The sequence below is a fragment of the Platichthys flesus genome, chromosome 22 (genome assembly GCF_949316205.1).
Source record: "Platichthys flesus chromosome 22, fPlaFle2.1, whole genome shotgun sequence".
NCBI lineage: Eukaryota > Metazoa > Chordata > Actinopteri > Pleuronectiformes > Pleuronectidae > Platichthys > Platichthys flesus.
In genome coordinates, this window is record NC_084966.1 from 1969202 (window position 1) to 1991544 (window position 22343).

The 22343-nt window shown below is 46.2% G+C and overlaps 1 protein-coding gene and 1 long non-coding RNA gene across 8 annotated transcripts; one reads left to right on the forward strand and one right to left on the reverse strand.

Moving 5' to 3' along the window:
- Positions 1-242: 242 nt before the first annotated feature.
- On the reverse strand, positions 243-21942 carry inpp4ab (inositol polyphosphate-4-phosphatase type I Ab). 7 transcript variants are annotated; one of them, XR_009912092.1, is made up of 28 exons: positions 21852-21941; positions 17559-17637; positions 14304-14502; positions 13908-13952; positions 13590-13708; positions 13365-13481; positions 13091-13170; positions 12846-12957; positions 12485-12575; positions 11988-12135; positions 11747-11877; positions 11546-11650; positions 11336-11444; positions 11078-11095; positions 10337-10523; positions 10031-10246; positions 9764-9905; positions 9463-9630; positions 9017-9049; positions 8256-8428; positions 7633-7756; positions 7416-7483; positions 7007-7206; positions 6836-6933; positions 6596-6708; positions 6352-6506; positions 3367-4725; positions 1792-3329 (listed from the first exon to the last, which is right to left on the reverse strand). XR_009912092.1 is itself a non-coding variant. In XM_062380913.1 (27 exons), exons 3-27 carry the CDS (start codon positions 14407-14409, stop codon positions 1394-1396), a joined length of 2991 nt encoding a protein of 996 aa, XP_062236897.1. In that variant the 5' UTR covers positions 14410-14502; positions 17559-17637; positions 21852-21932; the 3' UTR covers positions 243-1393. The 7 variants fall into 7 exon arrangements, 6 of the variants coding, with proteins under 6 accessions (XP_062236897.1, XP_062236899.1, XP_062236894.1 ...); XM_062380913.1 differs by lacking the exons at positions 1792-3329; positions 3367-4725 and adding an exon at positions 243-1526 and having other exon boundaries at positions 21852-21932; XM_062380910.1 differs by having other exon boundaries at positions 1792-4725.
- LOC133933729 (uncharacterized) lies at positions 20183-22058 on the forward strand. Its single transcript, XR_009912094.1, has 3 exons — positions 20183-20599; positions 21394-21468; positions 21920-22058. It is a non-coding gene; the product is annotated as an uncharacterized LOC133933729 (long non-coding RNA).
- The last annotated feature ends 285 nt before the right edge of the window (positions 22059-22343 follow it).

Consider the following 22343-nt stretch of genomic DNA (forward strand, 5'->3'; position numbering starts at 1 on the left):
CACTTTCCTGAAAAATTGTTATGTGTCTCGATTTCCCAGAGATTCACTCACGGATCTGATTCCTTTGAAGAACAGAAATCTGTGTTATGAAACATTGAGATTAAATGATCATTTAATGCTGATAAATACATTTAGTTAAGGGATAAATTACTAAACCGCACAAGGAAAACACTCAGCCGCCCTTTTGTTAGCGGCCATTTTTATCTCTATTTTAATAATAACTCGACAACAGAAAACAAAAGCACCGTTATTTAGATATTTATTTCTGGCCTCAAGCCTCAGAGGCCGATTTAAGTCAACGTGTAACACGCTGCTACAGAATAGAAACTGAGTGACAGATGCATTCGTGAGGGGTGGGGGGGTGCAGCAGAATAACAGTCTGACAGTGTGGTTCATGTCACAGTGAAATGCTTTTTACTGAACGGGTCACATATGATGGAGCCAGACAAACCGTGGAGGCTGTACAGTGCAGAGCAGTGGCGCCTCCTGGTGGTACAAACGGATCATTGCAGATGAATGTTGCAGGAGTGTGAATAGAAACAAATAAAATGCCCAAAATGCTTTTTAACATTGTGTCTGTGAAACCTCTTTAAAATCCACAATCCTTATGAAAACATTTTGCATAGAAACTAAATAATAAAATCATAAATCAATTCTTTATCATATCGGGTAATACTTTAACATTACTCAATATTTGAGGTCAGATTTATTGACCTTAAACGAGCTGTATTTTGTTTTCATGATCACAACAAATAGTAAAGATCAGATTATAGAGAAACTATAAAATCAAAACCGTGTGAAGACAAATAAAAAAAAACGTCGATGGGATGAAAACTAGTCGTCACGGATTCATCCCCCCCCTCACGCTGGGGAGGGTTTAACGTCTTGCTTAAGGGCACTTCAGAAGTTAAGAGGGCCTCACAGCACGTTCTTCAACGACTGTGAAGGGGAAACAGTATTTAAAGATGGAACCATGTTTTTAAATGAGAGTATTGTCTGTTTTAATGAGTTATTCTAGTTTGTCTTGATTTTCATACATAATGTCTGTGAAGCTCCTTTTGATTACATCAGTCTTTGATCACAAGGAAGTGGCGGTCATTTCTAAGTAAAGAGCTGCCAGGGGCGACATTCTTGTGTTGTGTAACGAGACATAGAAGTGCTACAGTACCTACAATCAGTTATTACACTCAGCTCGTAGAAATCTGTGGGTTCAGTCAGAAAAGTCTCCAAACAAACCAAATCCAAAGCCTCTGGAACAGCCAGGGGCGACGTGATGGACCAATGATCCGTGTCTGGACTGTCTTGATTCTGCCCAGTTTCGTGTCGTCACTTCCCAGAACACACTGGTCCAATAATACGGAAACATCCCAACGCACCAGTCTGTGCAGTCCAATCAGGTTTCCACTTTGCCGTAGGTGCCGTCGGGGGGTCGGTAGTGTTTGGGGAAGGCTTTGAGCTGCAGCGAGTTGAACGCGTACTTCCGACATCCCACGTTCTTCACGGTGTTCTCTCGTCTGCAGCCCTCGCTGAGGAGACAGAGGAGGAGGAGACAGAGCCAGAGGAGAAACACAAGCAGATGTTTGAATCTGTAATCTCATGCTGCAACTGTAATAAGCTTCTCAGCTGAATTCTGAGTTATTTGATTCCATGACGTGAACACTGAGGTGTCTCTGCCCCTCCTGTGCTCGACTCACCTGAGACGCATGTGGATGACGTGTGAACGAGGCTCAGAGACGCAAAGAATAAATAATAAATCATCAAACCAACTTTAAATACCACAGAATATCAGTGGAGGGTGTTTTCATTCTGCAGGTGGAGGCAGACATCCTTTATTAGGGAAGGACAGCGGCTCAGGACGGGAGCTTCTCTAGGGTTTGTGGTACATTAAGTGCAACATGTAGCACGGGACACAGCCAGCTTCAAAATAAAACTGCTCATTTAAACTCTATAGGTGTGAAGAAAACAAGTAAACAAAGAAAGTTTAATTTGAACCAAAGCGAAAAACGTTAAAGCAATAACTTCTTTTTAACATAATATCCTGCAGTTGATTTTTCTGATGCAGCTAAAACAAATCATTAGAGTTCACTTGGTGGTTCAGGGCTTTAAAAGGGAACAGGGAACAGTCATAAATAAAACATTAATAAATGCATATTGCAGTAACTACACATAAGTAGCTGTAATATAAAGTGACGACAGCGTGAGCATGGCACAACCATAGTATTCACATAATATGGATTATTTACATATATATATTTATACTCTTTGTAATAAGTTAATTTATATATATAGATGTAGCAAATATTTAGGCAATACAAGCAGTTAAATACAATGTTCAGCAGAACGAGTATAATCTCTGATACATGTGGAGTTGATTGATTTGTTTTAGGAAGCACTTCAGATGTGATATATAATTTAAATTATTTCACTGGGCCTGATCCTTGAAAACCTTTTCAACATTGAAGATAAAACAAACTGCTGCCTCCTCACATCCCTGTTTGTTCATGATGATGCATATTTATAAGATGTGAACTCATAACATTTCAATTAAACTCAAAGTGGAACTAATACTGTTGCTTTGGTCTGACAGAGGTAGCGCTGAGCGAGATAAACACAAATATAATACTCCTAAAAGATAGATGAATAGTTGGTGAATCATTTATCAATCTTTTTATCTGACTAATTGAATATAATTCTTATTAATTAAAAGTACAACTTCTTCCTTCTTATTCTGGTTCAGTCCATGTGTTTGAGGTGTACAGGCTCATCAGAGAATCCCACTCTCCCAGTGGAGGTTATTCTGGTCTCATCTATTCTCTTACTGGGTCGATCTTAATGGGATGGAGCCTTTATAAAAATCCAGGAGGGAGACTTGATGGTTTCTGACTCGAGCTCGATGCAAACACAATGAACAAAGCTGAATTCACCTGATAAAAACCTGACGGGAGCGTTTGGCATGAACACGGCTACATTCCTCATTCGCTGGTCTTAAAGAGCAACTACCAACAAAGTGACCGACCATCGACATCCACCATCAAGAACTCTGTAAAGCTAATTTCACCTGCGATAGCTGCGATCAGTACCCGTTTCTCTTTGTGTACGTTACAAGGAACCAAGTCAACACGTGGACGGACGTGATCGGGTCCAGATCAATGCTCCGAAGGACGAAGATACATTACTACATGAACACATTTCCCCTGAAAGTCCTATTGTGGTACATTCCATCAGGAGCCAAACTACCACCTGCATCTTAAAGAAGATCTGACTCCACTGAATTGATATGAGAGCAGATGTGGGTTGAATTCTTAACTCACTGATTTCCATGATGCAAACTGGGACCAGTTAAAGTTCGTGAATCAAACATTTAACAGTCTTTATAAATAACCTGAACCAATAAAAAACCTCAGCTCCGACAGACTGTGAATAAAGATGGACGACTCTTCTCCAAGGGTCAAGGTCATCTCTGGACTTTCTGGTTTGTTCATTCACGTGTGTGAGGTATTTAAAAACATGCATGTGCAGGAAAGGGAAAGGAACCATGTTTATTTTGATGTCCGTCTGATTAATTTAATTCCTGACCCTGATCAGATTGTTAAAGACTTGAGTCAAAGTAGAACTCTGTCAGTGAGAAGTCATATCTGACCCAGAGCTGCTGGAAAGTGCTCAAGCTGAAGTGGAAGCAAACAACCTCCTCTCTTCCCAAAAAGCAGGAAGACCTAAAGAGAAAAGTAAGGTAACAACTGTGCCTGAAAATATATAAAATCTGAAGTAAACTTGATAAAAGCTTCTGTTCCCTCGGTGCAAAGCACATGGAAGACGACGATGAATCAATTCAATGTTTTGCATGAATGCAACAAGCAGCTGCTTCTGCAAAGCTCAAATCATGTGTTTGTTTCATTATGAAAGCTACTGGCAACAACAACTCTTTCCTGAAAGCAAGTATTAAGTATCATCTGCTTTTTTTCATACATGTTCACAACTCAGGTCATTTCTGTCATTTCTAACCATCAGGAACAATCCCTCTGTGTTTCGTTGTCAGTGACGATTCTTCTTATGAGTATGAAGAACAAGGCAGAATCTGTCCATTAGAGGGCGCTATGTGAAAATCCACAAACTTAAATTGAGGTTTAAAGTCTCCTGAAGGCCTGAACTCTACATGTTAGTGCAGAGAGGGATCATGGTGTCTGTTCTCATCATCCAGACGGGTTTCAACACGCGGGTGTTGAGTGTGCAGTCCAGCTGTTCGCTCAGCCACAGTGTTGTTGTGTATCTGAAGATCATCCACATGAAATCCTTCACACTGTGTTCACACTAAACCGGCTGATTAGAAAACATCAGTGTTTACATTGAGCCAGTTTAGTGTGGATGTAGTGCTGAGGTCAGATCTATGGAAAGTTAACCATCATATCTACACTGAGATATAATCTATGTTAACCACTACACACACTCTCACAGGACACTGTGGAGTCAGTGTGGAGGTTTCCCCCCAACTCCTCAGTAACACAGCGTTATGATTGGCTGTGAGGCAGTCTGCTGCTCGCGGCTGCTCAGCTGCAGCGGAGCTTGGCCAGGAAATAGGCCACGCTGAGGAAGATCCACACCACCAGGAGGTTGGGGCTGAGGGCCAGCAGGGGCAGCGAGTACATGAGGCTGGGGTCCAGCCGGAAGTCACGCACCGGCAGCAAGCCGCTCAGGTTCTTCTGGATCACCCCCTCCCTCGTACCAATGCTGCCGAGCCACGCCGGTGTGAGGAAGAAGAAGAAAAGGAGGAGGAAGAAGTGTGGAGCAGCAAATAAACGGGTTGGAAGAAGCAGAAGGAGGTGGTGGGGGAGAGGTTAGAAGAAGGACGGAGAGTGAGATGGAAAAGATGAAGTATAAAGGCAATGAGAGGGGAAGAGGTGATGGAGGAGAAGATAAAAGATGGGAAGGAAGAAGGAGGAGGAGGAGAGGGAGATGCATGTTTCGCACCAAAGCCAAAATGAACATATGGCATCATGCACAGAGGTGAGATGGCAAAGTAACGGGCGACACGGCCACAATGAGGACGAAGAAGCCACCGCCACGAGGACAGACGGCAGTTTCCACGGTGTGACAGAAAAACAACACCAATATTTAAAAGCAATACAAAAAAATCATATCGCAAATGAATCACGAAACAATCCCGTACAAATCATGGCGCGGGAAACAGAGGGAGAGGAGGAAGAGAAGAGAGAGGAAAAAAGAGAAAATTAAGAGAGATGCTTCGATCAGAAAAGGAAAGAAGATAAGAAAATACAACAATGGCTCCATGTTTATTTACCTAAGACATGGGGTGAAGGAGGGAAAGGACTGAAAAGGGCAGACACCCTTTAAATGAAGGGATGAGGTGAAAATTCATGCTATGGTGAGAAATTCATGAAAAGATCATATATAAAACCTGCTGGAGAAAACTTATGAACTTAACTTCAAGTTACATTGTTCCTTTACTTCCTTTTCAGGGGGTGATAAAGGTGAAGTATAAATGGAATAGATGCAGCATCTCAAAGCGTATCCCATCATGCATCGCAACTTAAACCCAGAACTAAATCAAAGTCTACAGATGAAGGGAAAGGTCTCATGCTCGGCGGCTGATGACGCAGAGGGGGGAGGGGGGGAGAGAGGGGAGAGATGTGAGGAGCAGGAGAAGTGGAGGAGGAGGAGGTGGAGACAGGTCGTCGGATCATGCTTTTACACCCGAGCGCAGCAGGAAGGACGTTTCCAACATGAAGCTCCACTTCGAACACAGACAGACACGTGGACTGTCGGCTCTCGATGGGACAACAACGTTCTCCACGGACTCAGAGGTTCAGCCTCAAGCAGCGTCAAGACAAACTAAACACTTTCTTTATCAACAGGCAGCGGCTCAATGAACGAATGAAAAGACTAAAGAGGTAGAGATGACGATGGTGAAAATACTTAAAGTTTGTACGTAGAGAAAAGGAAAGACGGACAAGCACAGGAGGAGCCTCTCACTTGAACATCAGTTTGTTTAACAGGGGACAAAGAAAATCCTGCACGAGCTGGTTCCTTCACTGGATTCAAAGGTTTTCAGCTGATTCACGGTTCAATTCTGCACCAGAGGCTGATGATAGAATCTTAAAGCCCCAACCAGACTGGACTTGTTTCTCTAGGTGAACACAGATCTTAAATGAGGTGCCACACTGTGAGATTGGACATGCTAAAACATGCTAACACCAACACAGAGGCTTGAATGGAAACCAGTAAGATGAAGGGGAAAACTCAATGGGATCTGGATTTCCATGCCATCGAAGTTTGTTTTGCTCAGGAATGATTTATAATGTTTTCATCTGCACAAGTGCTGTGAGGGGGTCTCACCTGCGCATGCAGTCCAGAGCCTGGGTGAAGACCTGCGGCGCCATGCCGTGCTCGTGCTGCAGGATCAGGCACTGCTCCAGGGTCACCGACATGGCCGTGCGGTCTTTGGCGCTCTTGCAGCTGGTGAAGCGGACGCCGTTCAGCCGGCGACAAATCTGAGGTGGAGGAGACAGAAGAGAAGTTAAATTCTGTCCAAGGTGCGTTCAAACACAAAAGAGATTCCTGTGCTTGTGGGGAAGGTCACCTCGGCCGCCTGCCACAGGACGTCCACGTTCTTGTTCTTCCTGGCATGAACGTTCTGCCCCAGGAACCTCAGCAGCTCGGGGAGACAGGTCTGAGAACGAGACCTGGGGAGGCCTGAGGGGTCGAGGGGACACATGAGGAAGAGGGATTCAATCTGGAGAGAACTAATAACTGAACCTGTTATAGATTGAAGTGGAGTGTAAGGTGAGTGAGGTAGATTATTCTGAGGTTGAGTACTTACAGTCCTCAGGCAGGACTTCTTTGAACTGCTCGTAGTACGAATTCAACCTGGACAGACTCTCCAGGTTTATGATCTCCTGCAGGGACGTGTCTCCGAATCTGAACAAGACGTGACATTGATTTGTCTTCATGTCGTTACCCTGTTCACTGATCGACTTGATGTCTCACTCACTTCTCGGCCAGCGTCTGCTGCTCGTTGATGCCGACGTTGAAGTGCACCGGCTGGACCCTCAGCAACATGCCGCTCTGGATCTCTCGAGGCAGAGCGTCGAACATGGTTCCTGGCAGCGGGATGCGGACGTTGAAGCCGTCTCGGTTCCCGGTGATGATCGGCAGCATGTCGGGCGCCGAGCTGCCGGTGGCCTGGGTCACCTTATAGAGACGGGAAGGAAATTAATGATTCGTGAGCAAATGCTGCTGCTGCACATGTTTATACAGAGTTGATACAAAAGGCTGCAGCCACTATGTGTTTAAAAGGACATTATATTGTAACTGTGAAACTAAACATGTGAAAAAGCTTGACCATGTGATTCATATAAATATATACCATACATATATATTTATAACAAACAGATCTTTACCTTAAAGGTGACGTTTCTCAGATCCATGATGCCGACGCTCATGTCCTCCAACATGGACAGCTCCTCCCCTGAAACACGTTCATAACAAACAATTCATCACTCTTAATACCTTGATAATAGGTTTCTCTGCAGGTTAATGTGAAACCTGTAAAACCTGTTGTCCAGCATATGACACGTGTGATGTGCTGCAGGTCTGATCATGTGTGTGTGTTGGTACCGTAGGTGCTGAGCAGCGACTCGGACTGAGCAAGGAGGCCGATGGTGTAGAGCTGCCGGAGGAAGCCGGAGTCACGGAGGCAGTTCCTCAGTTTGATGATGAAGCCGCAGATGAGAGCGGTGAGCTGCAACACAAACACATCAACACAATAGAGACCCGCAGATGAGAGAGGTGAGCTGCAACACAAACACATCAACACAATAGAGACCCGCAGATGAGAGCGGTGAGCTGCAACACAAACACATCAACACAATAGAGACCTTGTGATTTCAAGTTGTGAGATGAAAACTTCTTTGACACAAATCCTCTTTTTTAACTTAGAACATCTTTCTGGATTACCGCCCCTTCAGGTCTGAGTCTGAAGGTGAAGAAATCCTCTGTTTACTGTCTCACTTCCCCCCCCCACCTTCACTTATATAATAATCAGTGTTTATTTCTCATAAATGTGACACCAGCACCTACAGCCCCTCGCTGTGACTCACTCAAGCGCATTAACTAAAAGACTAAAATACACGTTTTTGTAAATGCTGATGTAAACATGTGTGGGAGAGAGTCAACGTCACGCTGCTGTGTGTGTGTGTGTGTGTGTGTGGGTGTGTGTGTGTGTGTGTGTGTGTGCTGACCGTCTGGCAGAAGACCACGTCGCGGCGGTACTGCAGCGACAGGTCCATGGCTATCGTCGGGGCGCTGTCCTGCATCAGCAAGAAGACCATGGACTTCTTGGCCTTGTCGCTCATCATGGCAACACACTCGGTGAGCGTGGTGAGGAGAGGGTACAACGCCTCGCTCCACTCACCTGACACACACACACACACACACACACACACGCAAACAATAAAAGAGGTTAGATAAAACACAACTGAACAAATAGCAACATTAGCTTAGTTATAAAAAGTGAATCTTTAGGTTAAGTTTGATATTTTTAGACTTTTCAGGACAGAGACAGGAAACAGATGGAACAGAAGCAACAAGGAAAGCAGAAGCGAAACGTTTCATTACAAGATAAAACCACAAACTCCATGTTACCCGTAAGACACTGTAAATTTCCCTATTAAAATGTTTAATGAAAAAAACTGTTATGAATTCTGAATGTACTACACCAAATAAAAACTTTACTTGGTAAACAGCCATAGGCCTGATATCAAGCTCCGCCCTGAGAGATCCAACCACACGTGAACTGCTCTAAGTTCCTCTAAACAGATGTGGTCTGACTGATCGGACCTCATGCCTCAATGCACCCTGGGTGGTTTCAGATCACTAATGACGGATGCTGATTTCCTGTCTGACGTATTAATCTCTGCCCACATCTCGTATGTTCCTGTTGAACCCCAGTCCTGCAGAGATGTGGATGTGGAGAAGCATGGGCGGAGGAGGCAGCTCTTACCTGGGTACGCCTCCTCAGCACCGGGGCCTCCATCTAGAAGAAGGGATGGAGGTGCAACATGCGTGATTAGCGGGCGCTGCGAGCCACACGAGGCAACAGAGAGACAAACACATAGAACACTGCAGACCAGGGGGAGACACATCTATATTCAAACATGAGACTCCTTTGGCTTTATGGAAGAAGCAGTGGGGAACACTTTGGTATTTTCACATTTCTTCTGCAGTTTTTCTTCTTGTGATTCGATTGCACTGAAGCAAACCTCCACAACAGGTTCAACAAGCCAGCACTTGCTCTTGTAGACGAAGTGCGTGATAGAGTGAGCGTGGGACAACAAGTGTGAAATGATGTTCGGTTTCAGGTTCACGTGGGTCAGGTTCAGACACAAACACCGGAAAGGACAGAAATACCAGAGCGGCACTCTGAGGAAAAGAAAGAAGTGGACGTACAGGACTCGTGTTCTGGATGAGTGGAGGAGAGTGCAGGCAGGGAGGATGAGGAAGGTGGTGGAGGAGGTGATGATGGAGGTGGAAATGTGGATGAGGATGAGGATGATGGAGATTCCTCTGACATATTTGCTGGGTTGATCCAGAACGCTCGTCTTTTCTCTCCGTTACCTTGTTGTGACCACAGAGAGCAGTGTTACCCTTTGACATTTCAAAACTTCTCCACTAGTCTGTTTTCAAGAGTACACACTGAATCAAGCAAACATTTAAAATTGTCCTTCGTGTATGTTTGTGTGTTACCAACCTTTCTTACTGCCGCCGCCCTGCAGGTCACTCTGGGTACTGTCCTGACTGGCATCGCTGGGCCTCCTCTCCTTCTGGAGCAGCTTGTCGACTCGCTGGATGACGCACTCCAGAGATTTATCCACATTCACCCAAACCTTCTCCTGGAGGAGAGAGAGCGAGAGGCAACTCACTGACTTTGGTGCTTTGACTCGTTTCACATTTTAGATTCAAAACCCAGAAAGCCCCGTCAGCGTCGTCGGTGGTGGTTCCTGGTTAATGAACTCACCCACTCCTCCTCATGCCAGTCCACATGTAGCGAGGATCGGCTGTTGCGGCCGCTCCACTTGGCGAGCAGCGTGTCCTGGTCGTTACGGAGGACTACTTGCTCCGAGTCGGCGGAGGGAGACGCTTTGGAGGCGATGTACTCCGGCCGTGCGGCGTTCAGGGCCTGAATAGCTGAAGCCAGCAGCTTACAGTCGCACACGGCCACCAGCTGACGGGTCTGAGGGGGGGGGGGGGGGGGGCATCAGAATTACATAATAATAACATAATTTCATGTAGTTGAATGTAGTCCTCTGTCTCCTGCTCTCACCTTATCAGCCAGGATGGTGAGCGTCCTCTCCAGGCCGCTGGCCGAGCGGTCCTTGGCAGCGCGGGACAGCCTCTCGGCGTAGTAGCTGACCTGAGTCTTCAGCGTGTTGATGTGGGCGATGATCTCTTTGGCCCGGACGATGTCCTGAGGGATGAAGACGATGGACTGCGAGCTGGAGAGCGCGCTGCTGCAGGACAGAGACAAGATGGACGTCATGTCTCAAAGGCTCCATTTACAAAATGGTTTATGTCCCTTGAGGGGAAGGATTGTCACATGATCACATATCTCTGCATGCACATGCCTCCTCTGAACGTTGATCTTTACTTTCTACAGATAAACACAAAACAACGTGAAACTGACTTCAACAGAAACCACTGGGTGATGTCACTCACTTTGTATATTCAGACACAGCTTTAGGAGAATTTGACAAATGATTTTAAATGATTTAATGTTGATGTTTTAGCGATTAAAACAATGTCTGAGTTTACAAAATGAGAAAGATTTTAACAAACTTATCGTCCTGCATTAACTCACATACAGTACGAGTGCTTGGATTAACACGTTGCTCTCGAACACGACACTGTTAATACCGATGCATGTGTCAGTACGTGACATGTCCGAGCGGCTCACCTGATTGGCTGTGGTGAACTTAACCTTGAGTTATATAAGTAATGGTTTCATGTGGTGGTTCAAAGTAGCGACAGGCAAACAGCAAACAAAGCAATGAAAACAACAACTCACCCTCCCTCCTCATATACGCTGATCGGAAAATAATCAAAACAAAATCAAGAATTCAACTGAAGCGCAGAATTAATGCAAAAGTTAAAAGAAACAATGCATTCGTTCAGTCTATGTAAAAAAACAATCAACAGAATAACTTCATCAAATGAATCACAGGTTTGAACCGTTAAAAAACAATATGAGGGAAATTATGAATGAAGCAAAGGAGGAGATTCAACACAAGAGGAGATATCATCCACCAGGCCTCTGGGAACTTACTGTTTCTTTGCCTCCTCAAACTTCTGGATGAGTTTCCTCAGGCCGCTGTTTTTAAAACCCTGGCAGTGAGCGGCCGGAGCTCCGATTGTGATCACATCATACGTGTGCTCTGCAGGAGAAACAGGCACACAGGACCAGCGGCGGTTAGAAGATATGAACAGATATATCTGTGTGTGAATGAACAGAACTGAGAGCTGGGAAGTGACTCACCAAAGCCCAGCTCATCCTGAACCCTCATCCTCTGAACGTGGAGGTTGGTCGGCATGAACTCCAGCTTCCTCTCTGCCTTCAGGTTGCTGGCTTTGAATGACGGCCCTGGCGTGGAGAGGGGAAACAGAAACAAGGGGATCATGTCCATTTGTTTTAAAACCCACCCGACAGGAGGCCACTTACAACGTGTGGGCCACCAACCTCTGTAGTCACTGAGGTCGGACAGGGTTTCCTGGTAAGCTAGTATTATGGTCTGGTACTGAGAGACGATCTGTCGCCGCAGGTTCTCCCAGCAGGGGGACAACTCTCCAAGCTCCTCCAGCTCGCAGACCCTGGACATGGACCAAGGACAACTGGGAATTCAGCAATTCATCTTTACTGAGGAGATCTTCCAAGAGATGTGTGTGTGTGTGTGTGTGTGTGTGTGTGTGTGTGTGTGTACCTGGCCGCGTCCTCCTCCAGCAGCAGCTTGACGAACTGTCGGGGGATGTTGACCGACAGGACGCTCTCGGCCATCTGCTCCAGCACGCGGAGATGTTTCCCGTCCGTGGTGGGGAAGCGGTACATCCTGGACATGGTGCCTCCGAACACTGAGGCGCAGAAGATTCAATTAGCTCGCATTGGATTGTTAAAGATTAGATCAAACTGTTAGTTTAACCAAAGCACTATAGGTGTTATTTCTGGATGTGCGACATGTCCCTGAGGTGAAGGGATACGTCCTGCTCTGCTGTGACAATCAATATATTTCTTCTTAATTAGATTTACGCTCTGATGTATCTGTGGACACGGAGCCGTGTGGGTCAGACGGCTGGAGGACGGCGAGAACAGGGGGAAGGTCACATCGCCTGGATGCTCAGGCCACGTGACGCCGAGTCTTAGAACTTCACAGACGTACAAGACAATGAACCATCAACTCAGAGAACCTGTGTGTGGTCCTACCTGAGCGCAGCAGGGTGTCTTTGCCTAGCGAGGCGAACTTGATCCGGACTCCCATCGACTCCGTGAGGCTCTCGTCCACAGGCAGCACCGTCTGCAGGACACGTGCATCAACTCATGTTAGACTGATGGTCTCAACCTCCCCCCCCCGCCTTCTAACCACACCGACAGGTCCAATCCATGGAGAGGACTCACATGTGAGGCTCCGTGTCATAAAGCTGGTTAAGTGAGTTTTGTTGAAATGGTCGACACAGACAAACAGGAAATCATTCCCACGTAAAAACATTATCCTTCTGCATCAGGTGCCTCAAATCTGAGTCACTGCAGGAACAATCATCCCCCAGCGCCCCCCCCGGACTCTCACCCGGCCGTTGATGCCGTCTGGCAGGCGGTTGAGCGACATCCTCTGGTCCGCTCGGTCCTCCATCTGCCAGGCTGTGATGGTGATGTTCCCCACACGCACGTTCTCTGCAGATCTGCACAACGAAACCCAGTGACTGAGTGTAACTGACAAAGCAGCAGCAGGATTCACAGACTCCACAGAAAACGTTTAAAGAACACCTCAAACATATGTAAAACAATAGAAAGAAATGTGTGTGTGTGTGTTACCTCAGTTCCAGCTGTAGTCTGTGACTCTTCTCCTGCAAAATCTCCTTGACAGGAAAAAGTGCTGAGCCCAGCAGGTACATCTGCACAGACAGAGAGGCAGAGGCGTGTTTACACTGGAGTTCACAAACTACCTCATCATCTGTTTTTCTTTATCCGGTGTGAAGTGAGCAAAGTCCACGCCGGTTGGTTATCCAGCCTCAGCTCAGAGGGACAGAGACGCTCAGTGGAGTCACAGAGTTTTATCAGCCCCACATTGAGTGAGTCCAGGTCTCACCGTGCCCTGCGAGCGGTCCTTCACGTCATAGACGGCCAGTTTCACCTGCGTCTGCTGGTTGATGTTGGACTCCTGGAAGAAGGCCACGCTGCTGAGGAAGATGGGATTACTGGTTCCCTGTGGACGGAGGAAGTCACATTTCTGTCAAACAACAACTCTTGGAAAGTTTTACGAGGTTATTTCCCAGTGACGGTGGACTCGGAGCAGATAAACTGAGAGTCTGACCTCGATGACCTCAGTCTGGGCGTGTTTGGTCCAGAAGGCCTGAGGCGGCGTCGTGCAGCTCACTGCTACGAAGCTGTTGGGCTTTCGATCCAGAGCAGGAGGCACCAGGTCTGTGCAGACTGGACCAGAAGACACACACACACACACAACTCAACAGTCAACACAAAACAAGTGCAGAGGCAAACAAACAGGCCATTTGAAACCCGTGCAGCAGTTTCAGAGGAAGACGTGTTGTCGTGTGACAGTAAACTCTGAACTGCATGTTGTAACACTGATCTCGTTAAGAGGACAACCTGAGACATCATGTCTGTTACTCACCGACGCTGAACTCCAGCACCGGCTCGTCTGGGTCCTGACTGTTCCCTGGAAAACAAACAACATCAGGTTCCATTCTGAGCTTGAAAGAACAAGTAATGAAACCGGCTGCAGTGGGAAGTGTTGAGGGAGGAGGAGCTGCACTCAGGGATCGCTGTGGTCGGAGCAAGAATGTGGTTGAAGAGGCCGTTCGCTCCCACACTAGTTAACTCCCTGTGTGTGTGTGTTTGTTTGTGTGCGGGTGGCAACCATCAAGTGTGCAGATGTATTTCCAGTGCTGCTGCAAGTGGTGACTTTAATGAGTTTTTGCTTTGTGACTAATTGAACAGCTTTTATGAATGAACGTGTTGTTTGTGTCAGGTTCTGTTTTCCCTCGGTGAAGACTCAACGGCCTCTCACCTGTGAGCGTCAGGCCGATCATCTCATCGGAGAGCTCGAACGTGGTGGCCCGGTACACCGACCACGGCCTCTGGGTCCGGGAGCCGCGCTCTCTGACCCCCGCCATGACAGCAGGAGGCCTGAACACACGACCTCGCTCACCCCGTCACACACTCCCATGTGATGAGCCCCACTTCCTGTGCAGATCTCATTCACCTCTCTGCATGGAAAGAGACAGGAGAGTGGAGGAAGAGGAGGAGGAGGAGGAGGAGGAGGAGGAGGAGGAGGAGAAACTCAACATCACACTGAGGCTCTGTGCTGTTGTTGATAAAATGAGACTTGGTCAAGAGAAGAAATCATTTCAACCACACGCATTTATTTAAATTCATGAAGCGAATCCATCAACGCCTCCGACCGCAGTGAAGGAGGAAAGAGATGTAAACTGAGAGAGAAGCAAACAACACCGACTGATATCAGAGGGAAGTGGGCAACTCCTGACGTCTTCAAGGTCAAACTGATGAACAGCTTAACTTCAAGGTCAACTCATCCAATCTGCTTTCTACCTTCACATTCCATCTTTCGTATGAACGTGTTACATTTCTCCTCCTGTTTTCTACATGAGAGAGAATTCCAGGTCCCGGGGATGTGGTTGTTTTGGAAGCTGCCGTTTCTCTTGGTTGATTCTGAACTGAACTAACACCTCAGCCTCCACAGCTGAATCAACATCTCTCTGCTGTATTAGACAACACTGTTGTTAGACCTAATAAACTGGTCAGTGTGTGTTTGTCTGCGGTTCTGCAGGAAGGTGTTTATTTGTGTGTGTGTGTGTGTGTGTGTGTCATCCCACAAATGATCCTGTTCTCTGCCTCTGTTAAAGTCATCACCCTACAGAAAGTTGATGTTGCTAAGAGACTGTACGTTTCTCATGAGGTCCCCCGCAGTTTATTTTAATTCCTTTTCTCTTTTCTCATCATTTCCTTGTCTGTCGCCTTTCTGCAAATCTTACTAGAGTCGCTCTGTGGATCTTCTGGGGTTCGATTCCCGGGAGGTTTGTGGACGAGCTAACATCCTCGTCTCCTCCTGCTTTCGTTCCCTCTGTCCCATTTTGCTAAGGAGCAATTAGCCTATTTGCAGCAAAGCGGCGAGCGCAGGGGACAGAGACTCCGATTGGTCTCGTTTGACATCACGCAGATGGAAATCTCTTCTGTCTCTGGGTAGGATTTGGTAAATAGTCGCTGTCCTACTTCCTCCTTATAAACGGTCCAGCACCGATCTCCCTTGTGCCACATTTGTCAGCTCAGATACCGACGTCCTACATCTGTCAGAGTAAACATCTGGAACACGACCTGAGGATGGAGGAAACCTGGATTTCTCTGTGGGCAGAATCTCTACAGCCACTTGGTTCACTGCTGTAGTGTCAGGGCTTTTCTTTCCTTTGTTTATCGAGGACAGAGACGGATGCTACCAGACGCCTCGCATCTCAGGTCTTTGTTCACAAACCTTTGGAGGAGATTTCCAGTCTGTCGGCCAACTGGAGTCACATTTTCCACACCCAAAGCCAAAAGTTACTTGCGTTCATCTTTCCTTATCAAAAACTGGTTCCTACTCATCATCCGTTTACAGGTCTCTTGCTTTTTATGGCTTGTTGCACGTTAATGGTTTCGATAAAAACGCAGAGCCTCAATCTATAGCCATGACTTCAGTTTCACTTTGTCGTGCAACCCGTAAAAAGAGACATCTCTTTGTTTTAACACAGCTCAGATCAATGAAGTCATTCAGCAGATCTGGGAATTCACCTTCTGGTAAAGAGAGAATCAGAGGGATGGTTGAAAAAAGAGAAGAACGTAAAGAGGAGGTCAAACTCCAGAAATCTTCACTGAGCGAGAAATGCTGCCATAAAAGGGAGCTCCAGATATAGCCTGCACGGTGTGTTAGTGTTTGTGTAGGTTTGTGAGTCACATGAATTGGGGCAGACACACACACTGTATAGGCCCAGAGCTCCTGACACATAAAACCCTCGTACAGGACTGACAGAGTTTAGATTCTGGTATAAACAGACTTTACAGATGCTCACCAGCGTCGTCACACACTGGTTCTCACAGGAACTGGCCTGGTTGTCTTGGAATCAGGTCCCTGTTTACACAACTGCAGATATCAACAGATCGTTCCCCCTCCATTACAAAAACTCTCCAACCACATGACCTTCGTTTCACCACAGAACGGATCAGGGTCATGCAACACGACAGAAAGCTGGAAGCTGGGGATGAAATGAGGAGATGTTCAGGTTGGACGATTTGTTTTGGCAGCGCAAAAGGCATCACATAAGCAACAAGTTCCATCATGAGAGGTCATTCAATAAACTAGAGAGGATCCCGGCAGGTTTATCATCTTCTACTCAACCTCTGCACGACTGTTTCTGATTTGTTTGCCTCTATCTGTCGACTCCCTGCAGAGGGAACTGAACACACGTCCATGTGTTGGAAGCTTCTGTCTTAGTTTCATCCCTGAGCGAGGAGAGACAGACTGGGAGAGGGAGAAACAGACTGGGAGAGAGCGAGAGTCCAGCTGACCATACATGGTGAAACCTAATTTTCAAGCCTTCTCGTTGCCAAGAGGCCTTCCACACACTTTTAGAGCGTGTGTGTGTGTGTGTGTGTGTGTTGAGTCTGAAGGTGGACAGGTTCTTCTAAATCTGGTTCCTCTTTTACTCTTTTCACACCAAATCCAAGAGAAGCAGAAGACAAATTGACAAAGTGACATCCCCGAGATTTATTTATAAGTAACTTGGTTTTACAGTCCTAAAACAGCAAGTGCAGAACTCTTCTTCTTCCACTTCACATAATCGTGTGCAAGGCAATATTCTTTCGGTTTTAAAAAAAGCAAATTTTTCGGAATGAAACCAACTTGTTCCTGTTTCAACAAAGCTTTCATTTCAACAAAATGCTTTCAGTGGCTAAAAGCAGCAAAACCATGCTCGAGTTAAAACAGACCTCTGGCATGTGAGGAAGAAAGTTTCCATCACACAGAGTAGTCGTGGTGAATCTGCATTTCTGAGCCTGAGAACCCAGCAGGGCTGCAAGGCTAGTTTGGGATTTAAGTGGCGCTTAAAGGGATTATAGCTGAAACTAATCTTAAAACCTTTGCATAGTTCAACATGTGTTTTACTACAGCCCACAGCCACAGGGCCAGAGCTTTACATTGTGAAACTACTGAAAATAAGAACAGGCCCGAGCCCTCGATCCTATGTGTGAGGGTGTTCAGCGAGAATCTACTCACATTGTCTGGATGGGTTGACGTCAAAGAGGAAGTGATCTGATCCAGGTTCAGTGAGGATGAGCGGCTCACAGCTCACAACCTGAAAACACGTCAAACAGCAGGTGTCACATTTCAACTCACAGCTTGTGTGTCTGTCGTTGGCTTGAAAAGGTCAGAACTCATCAGATCCCAGGTTTTGTGTGCGTGTGTACCCTCTAGGATCAGCATTAGAATAAAGCATGAATAATTTCCTAAGAGGGACGGAGCAGCTGTGGCCCTTTCACATGAAAATGAGCCTACACCCTGTATCACACACACACTAACACTAACACTAACACACACACACAAAAGCACACGTCCGTCACGCCACAGCAACTTCTCAGTTTTTGTCGAGTTCAAGTTTGACAGAAATGACTCTCGGCTTTGAAAAGTTTTTCCACCGAAGCTGTGCAAAGCAGCGCGACCTTTCTGCGACCCCTGAATGATCACAAAGGTTGATGCACAACACATTAACATTTGTTTCCGCTTGAGCTGACAAACCACAAGCAGAACAGGTTGTGTACGTGTGAGAAACTGCCACTTGCTGAGTGTTGACATCACTTCCTTCTGTTGTTGTCAGGCAGTGGCCTAAATGAGCCTGTGTGTTGAGCGGAGGGAACTTTAAGTCTGACTCATTTAAATAATCTCTGTTTCTTCTGATGCGTCTCTGCAGCAACAACAGACATTCTCCATCTAAATCTAAAATATCTCTAACTAAAATTGATGGGGTAGTTCACATACATACTAATATGAGTATAGTGAAAGCAGAATGAGCGGTGCATTGACACTGGGAGTACTTTCACACACTAACCACTTCCAGTGCAGCTGTGGGTTAAACAGAAGACGGGTCTATTCTGGCAAACGCTCGGGGGGGAGGCTGAAAGTAGAAGCTCAGAATCTTTGACCGACTGAGAGGGGGAAAGAAAACTGCAGGCCTCAGCTCATGTGAAGCCATTAATCAACCACATAACTTCCTCTTATTGTACAAACATGAAATATCTTGGATACCGCCATCTTGCACCATGCCAATCACCAGTCAGTCTCAGCTGTCAATCATGAGGTTTCAACCCTGTTTTACATCATCAAATCACGAATTTAAAATAAAACGTTTGGTCCACGGACGACTTGGGCAGCTCCCGAAAAAGTGAAGCCAAGTCACAGGGCAAGGAGATGGAAGCGCATTAATTTTGAGACAGGAAGAAGTGGAGACTGGTCGTCCATCTTTGTTTACAGTCTATGAGGAGGATGGGTCGGTGGCTGGGTAACATCTCGTCTCCTCTACTTCCTGTGCTGCTGGAATCGAAGGAAACTCAATGAACAGCCGTCACTGGGAGGCAAACAGCTGTTGATGCTAAACACCGGCCTCCACCCTGCACCATGGACTGGATATAGAGATCACAGACTGAAGATCATACACGGCACTGACACTGTAAACAGCTTTAAAAAAATGTCTCTTTACCTTGAAGCAAAGTTGAATCACAGCCCCCCCCCTCCCTGCGTCTCCCTGTTATGATTCTCTGCAGAAGTCCAGCAACAAGTGATGTGACGCATGGAAAGACAGACCATTAGCATACAGCATGATGATGCATTTTCCTCGACATGCAGCAGAGAAACCCCGCGTCATGCTCTGTGAGCTCCCGGGTGATGACGATGCTGGTGAAGATGAGACTCACGTACCCGAGGACGTCTCCTCCCGTCCGCCTGCCGCCGGGGGATGTAAACAAACTCACGCTGCAGACGCTGTCACGCGGCAAAGAGACTGCAGCCTCTCCCTCTCCTCTTCCTCCTGCTTTCCCATCTCTCCCTCGCTCTTCCTCACACCCCCCCCCCCCCCCCTCTCTCTCTCTATCGCTCTCTCTCCTGACAGCTCGCTGCTTCCCAAACGGGCCGTGCCAATTAACTCTTCGTGTGCCTGGTCTGCAGCACTTTGGATGCATCGATCCCTGGTGGAAAAGGTATTATTCTGTTTTATAGCCTGCCATCACGGGGAGGACGCAACCATAGAATCACACTAGTATCTATAATATAACACAATACAATTCCAACAGCACCACAAAATTAAGCCTCCATAATAACACAACTTAAACATTCTTAATAAATAACCGACCTAAAGGGCAGATGCACTGCAGGACTGTGTTGGTGTCAGATAGGTGTTCCTAATAAAATGACTTCTTGGTGTGTTTGCATGGATCCAATGCAAAAATCAGCTGCTTTTCTCTGTTTTATGGTAAAAATTAAAATTACAAAATAAACAAAATGATTTGCATCAAACTGATTCTCGTTGTTTTCACTCGTCTCAGATATTTTAACACACAATTAAATAATTCGTTTTTTATTCCTGGCTGCACATTAACCATCTTATTTGCCCTCAAATGTTTGATACGTGTTTTGCCATGCTCCATGCGGTGATTCCTGCGTTGGCATCACACACACACACACACAGACACACACTGCAAGGAGGTTTCACTCTCCCTTTTCATGCATCTCCATTTCCCCCCTGCTCATTAATAATTGACCAAACAGTTGCATCACAGCTCGCAGCATCAGCATCCGAGCGCCTCGTCTGGATACATGTACAGTCTGATGAGGCAACACACACACACACACACACACACGCAGCATCACTTTGAGTGTGTGTGTTGATATGTGGGCTCAGGATTTTAATGTCTAACAAGGTTACGCAACTTCACAAACATTGAAAAAGGCTCCTCTGTTAATTATCTAGACTAGAATGGAAGAAACACACACACATGATCATTTCTTAACACTTCTGACTGAAGGGGGGATGAGGAGGAGGCTGCGGCTCATTACAGATCCACTGAACACACAATCTCATGTTGTGTAAGCTGTGTGTTCCTCCTCCTCGCACGGAGCGGCGAGCATCTGTGTTGATGTCACACACGCATGTTCCCCGTACATGTGACGAGGGCCAGAACAAGCTCAACCAGAGGAAGAGGACACGTGAGATGAAGATGAACCGACAGAGTTCAGCTCGACCCTCTGGAGCCGAGCGGGAGGGTTTTGTGAGTCATCGCACACAAACACACACAGAGATATGAAGGCCACAGACAAAAACAATACACATGAGAATTCAAATCAATCCGACAGCATCATTTATCCCATTTTACTCTGAAACCTGTTCAGTGAAGCCAGTCAGAGCCAGAAGAAATCAAATGATTAGGTCGTCACTGAGGTGTTTTAACAGGTAGAAAGTCCAACATGATAATTAACCGAAAATATTCCGGTTCGACAAAGTGACAACACAATTTTGTGGCCAGGTTTGTGTCGTCAGCTCCAGGAAACCAGCGTCCAGCCGACCTTGACTGTCGCAACAGAGAAACTCTAAACCTGAAGCAGCCGTGGCCAAGACAGAGACTGCAGTGAACTACTGAGTGTGTGTGTCTGTGTGTGTGTGAGGAGAAGGAGCAAACACACACTCAGCAGACACTCAGCACATGTGTAGCCAGAGTCAGCATCCACACAGGACATGCTGCACACACACACTCAGCAGAATCAGTATAGTGACACATTACACAGCAAATTTACCTGTGTCTCAGTTTGAGTGTGTGTAAGTGTGTGTGTTTGTGTGTGTTTGTGTGTGTGTGTGTGTGTGTGTTTGAGTGTGTGTGAGTGTGTGCGTGTTTGTGTATCAAAGGTGCAACATCATGTCCATATCAAATACATTTCTTCTATCTTAGTGAGGACACTCATGTGTAACCACCAGCTACTAGGACTTTGCATTGACTTACTTTACCTGTTACCAATTCATGCCTAACCACAACTAACCCATACCTAACCCTGACCTAACCTTAACCAGGACCAGTTCACATGTCCCTGTACCAGGACTAGTGGACCTGATGGGGACTGGACGGGTCTGGAAGAGGCACCGCTGGTAGGCAACAGTCCAGATGCAGCAGATGTTTGACACACACACACACACACACACACACACACACACACACACACACACACACACACACACACACACACACACACACACACACACAGACACACACACACACACACACACACACACACACACACACACACTCACTCACTCACTCACACTCTCTCTTAAATCACACACACAAGTTAACTGTACTGTTTGCTAGCCCGCTAACTAGCTCGCTAACTAACTAGCCCACTAATTAACCAGCCAATTAACCAGCTAACTAACCAGCCTCGGTCCCGAACTTGTCTCTAACGCTGAAGAAGCCGCACCTCTTCGCTCTTCGTCATTCAGATCGAATCCCGCCACAAACTCCGGTTACTCACCGACTCGGTGGCGTGTTGGGTTCGAATCCTGAAACTTGAAGAATCGGTTTGTTTGTTTCTGTCCGCAGATGCAGTGACTCCGCTGGACACGCCCCCCGAGCGTCGCACGCACAACCCGTCATCACGCTGCCGGTGACGCGGCACGTAGATTTCCTCACGACACCTGAAAATACAGAAATACAATTGTTTTATTTAAATCATCTCATTAAATGGGTCTAGCTTCACAATAGCGATTTAAATTTAGAATAAATAAATAAATATATGCATAAAACACCCAAGAGATAAAAATAGATTTAAATATATATACATGTTTAAACAAAATAAGGAAAAAATAATAATAAAAAAATATAAAATACATAAATATATAATCCTTGATACTGTCTTTGTACTTCTACTGGAAAATTATATTAAAAGTTTTCATTCATTCATCGACTGAAAGTATGAATCATTGCAGTAAACTGTCTTCTACCGCCATCGTCTGGACACCTCTGT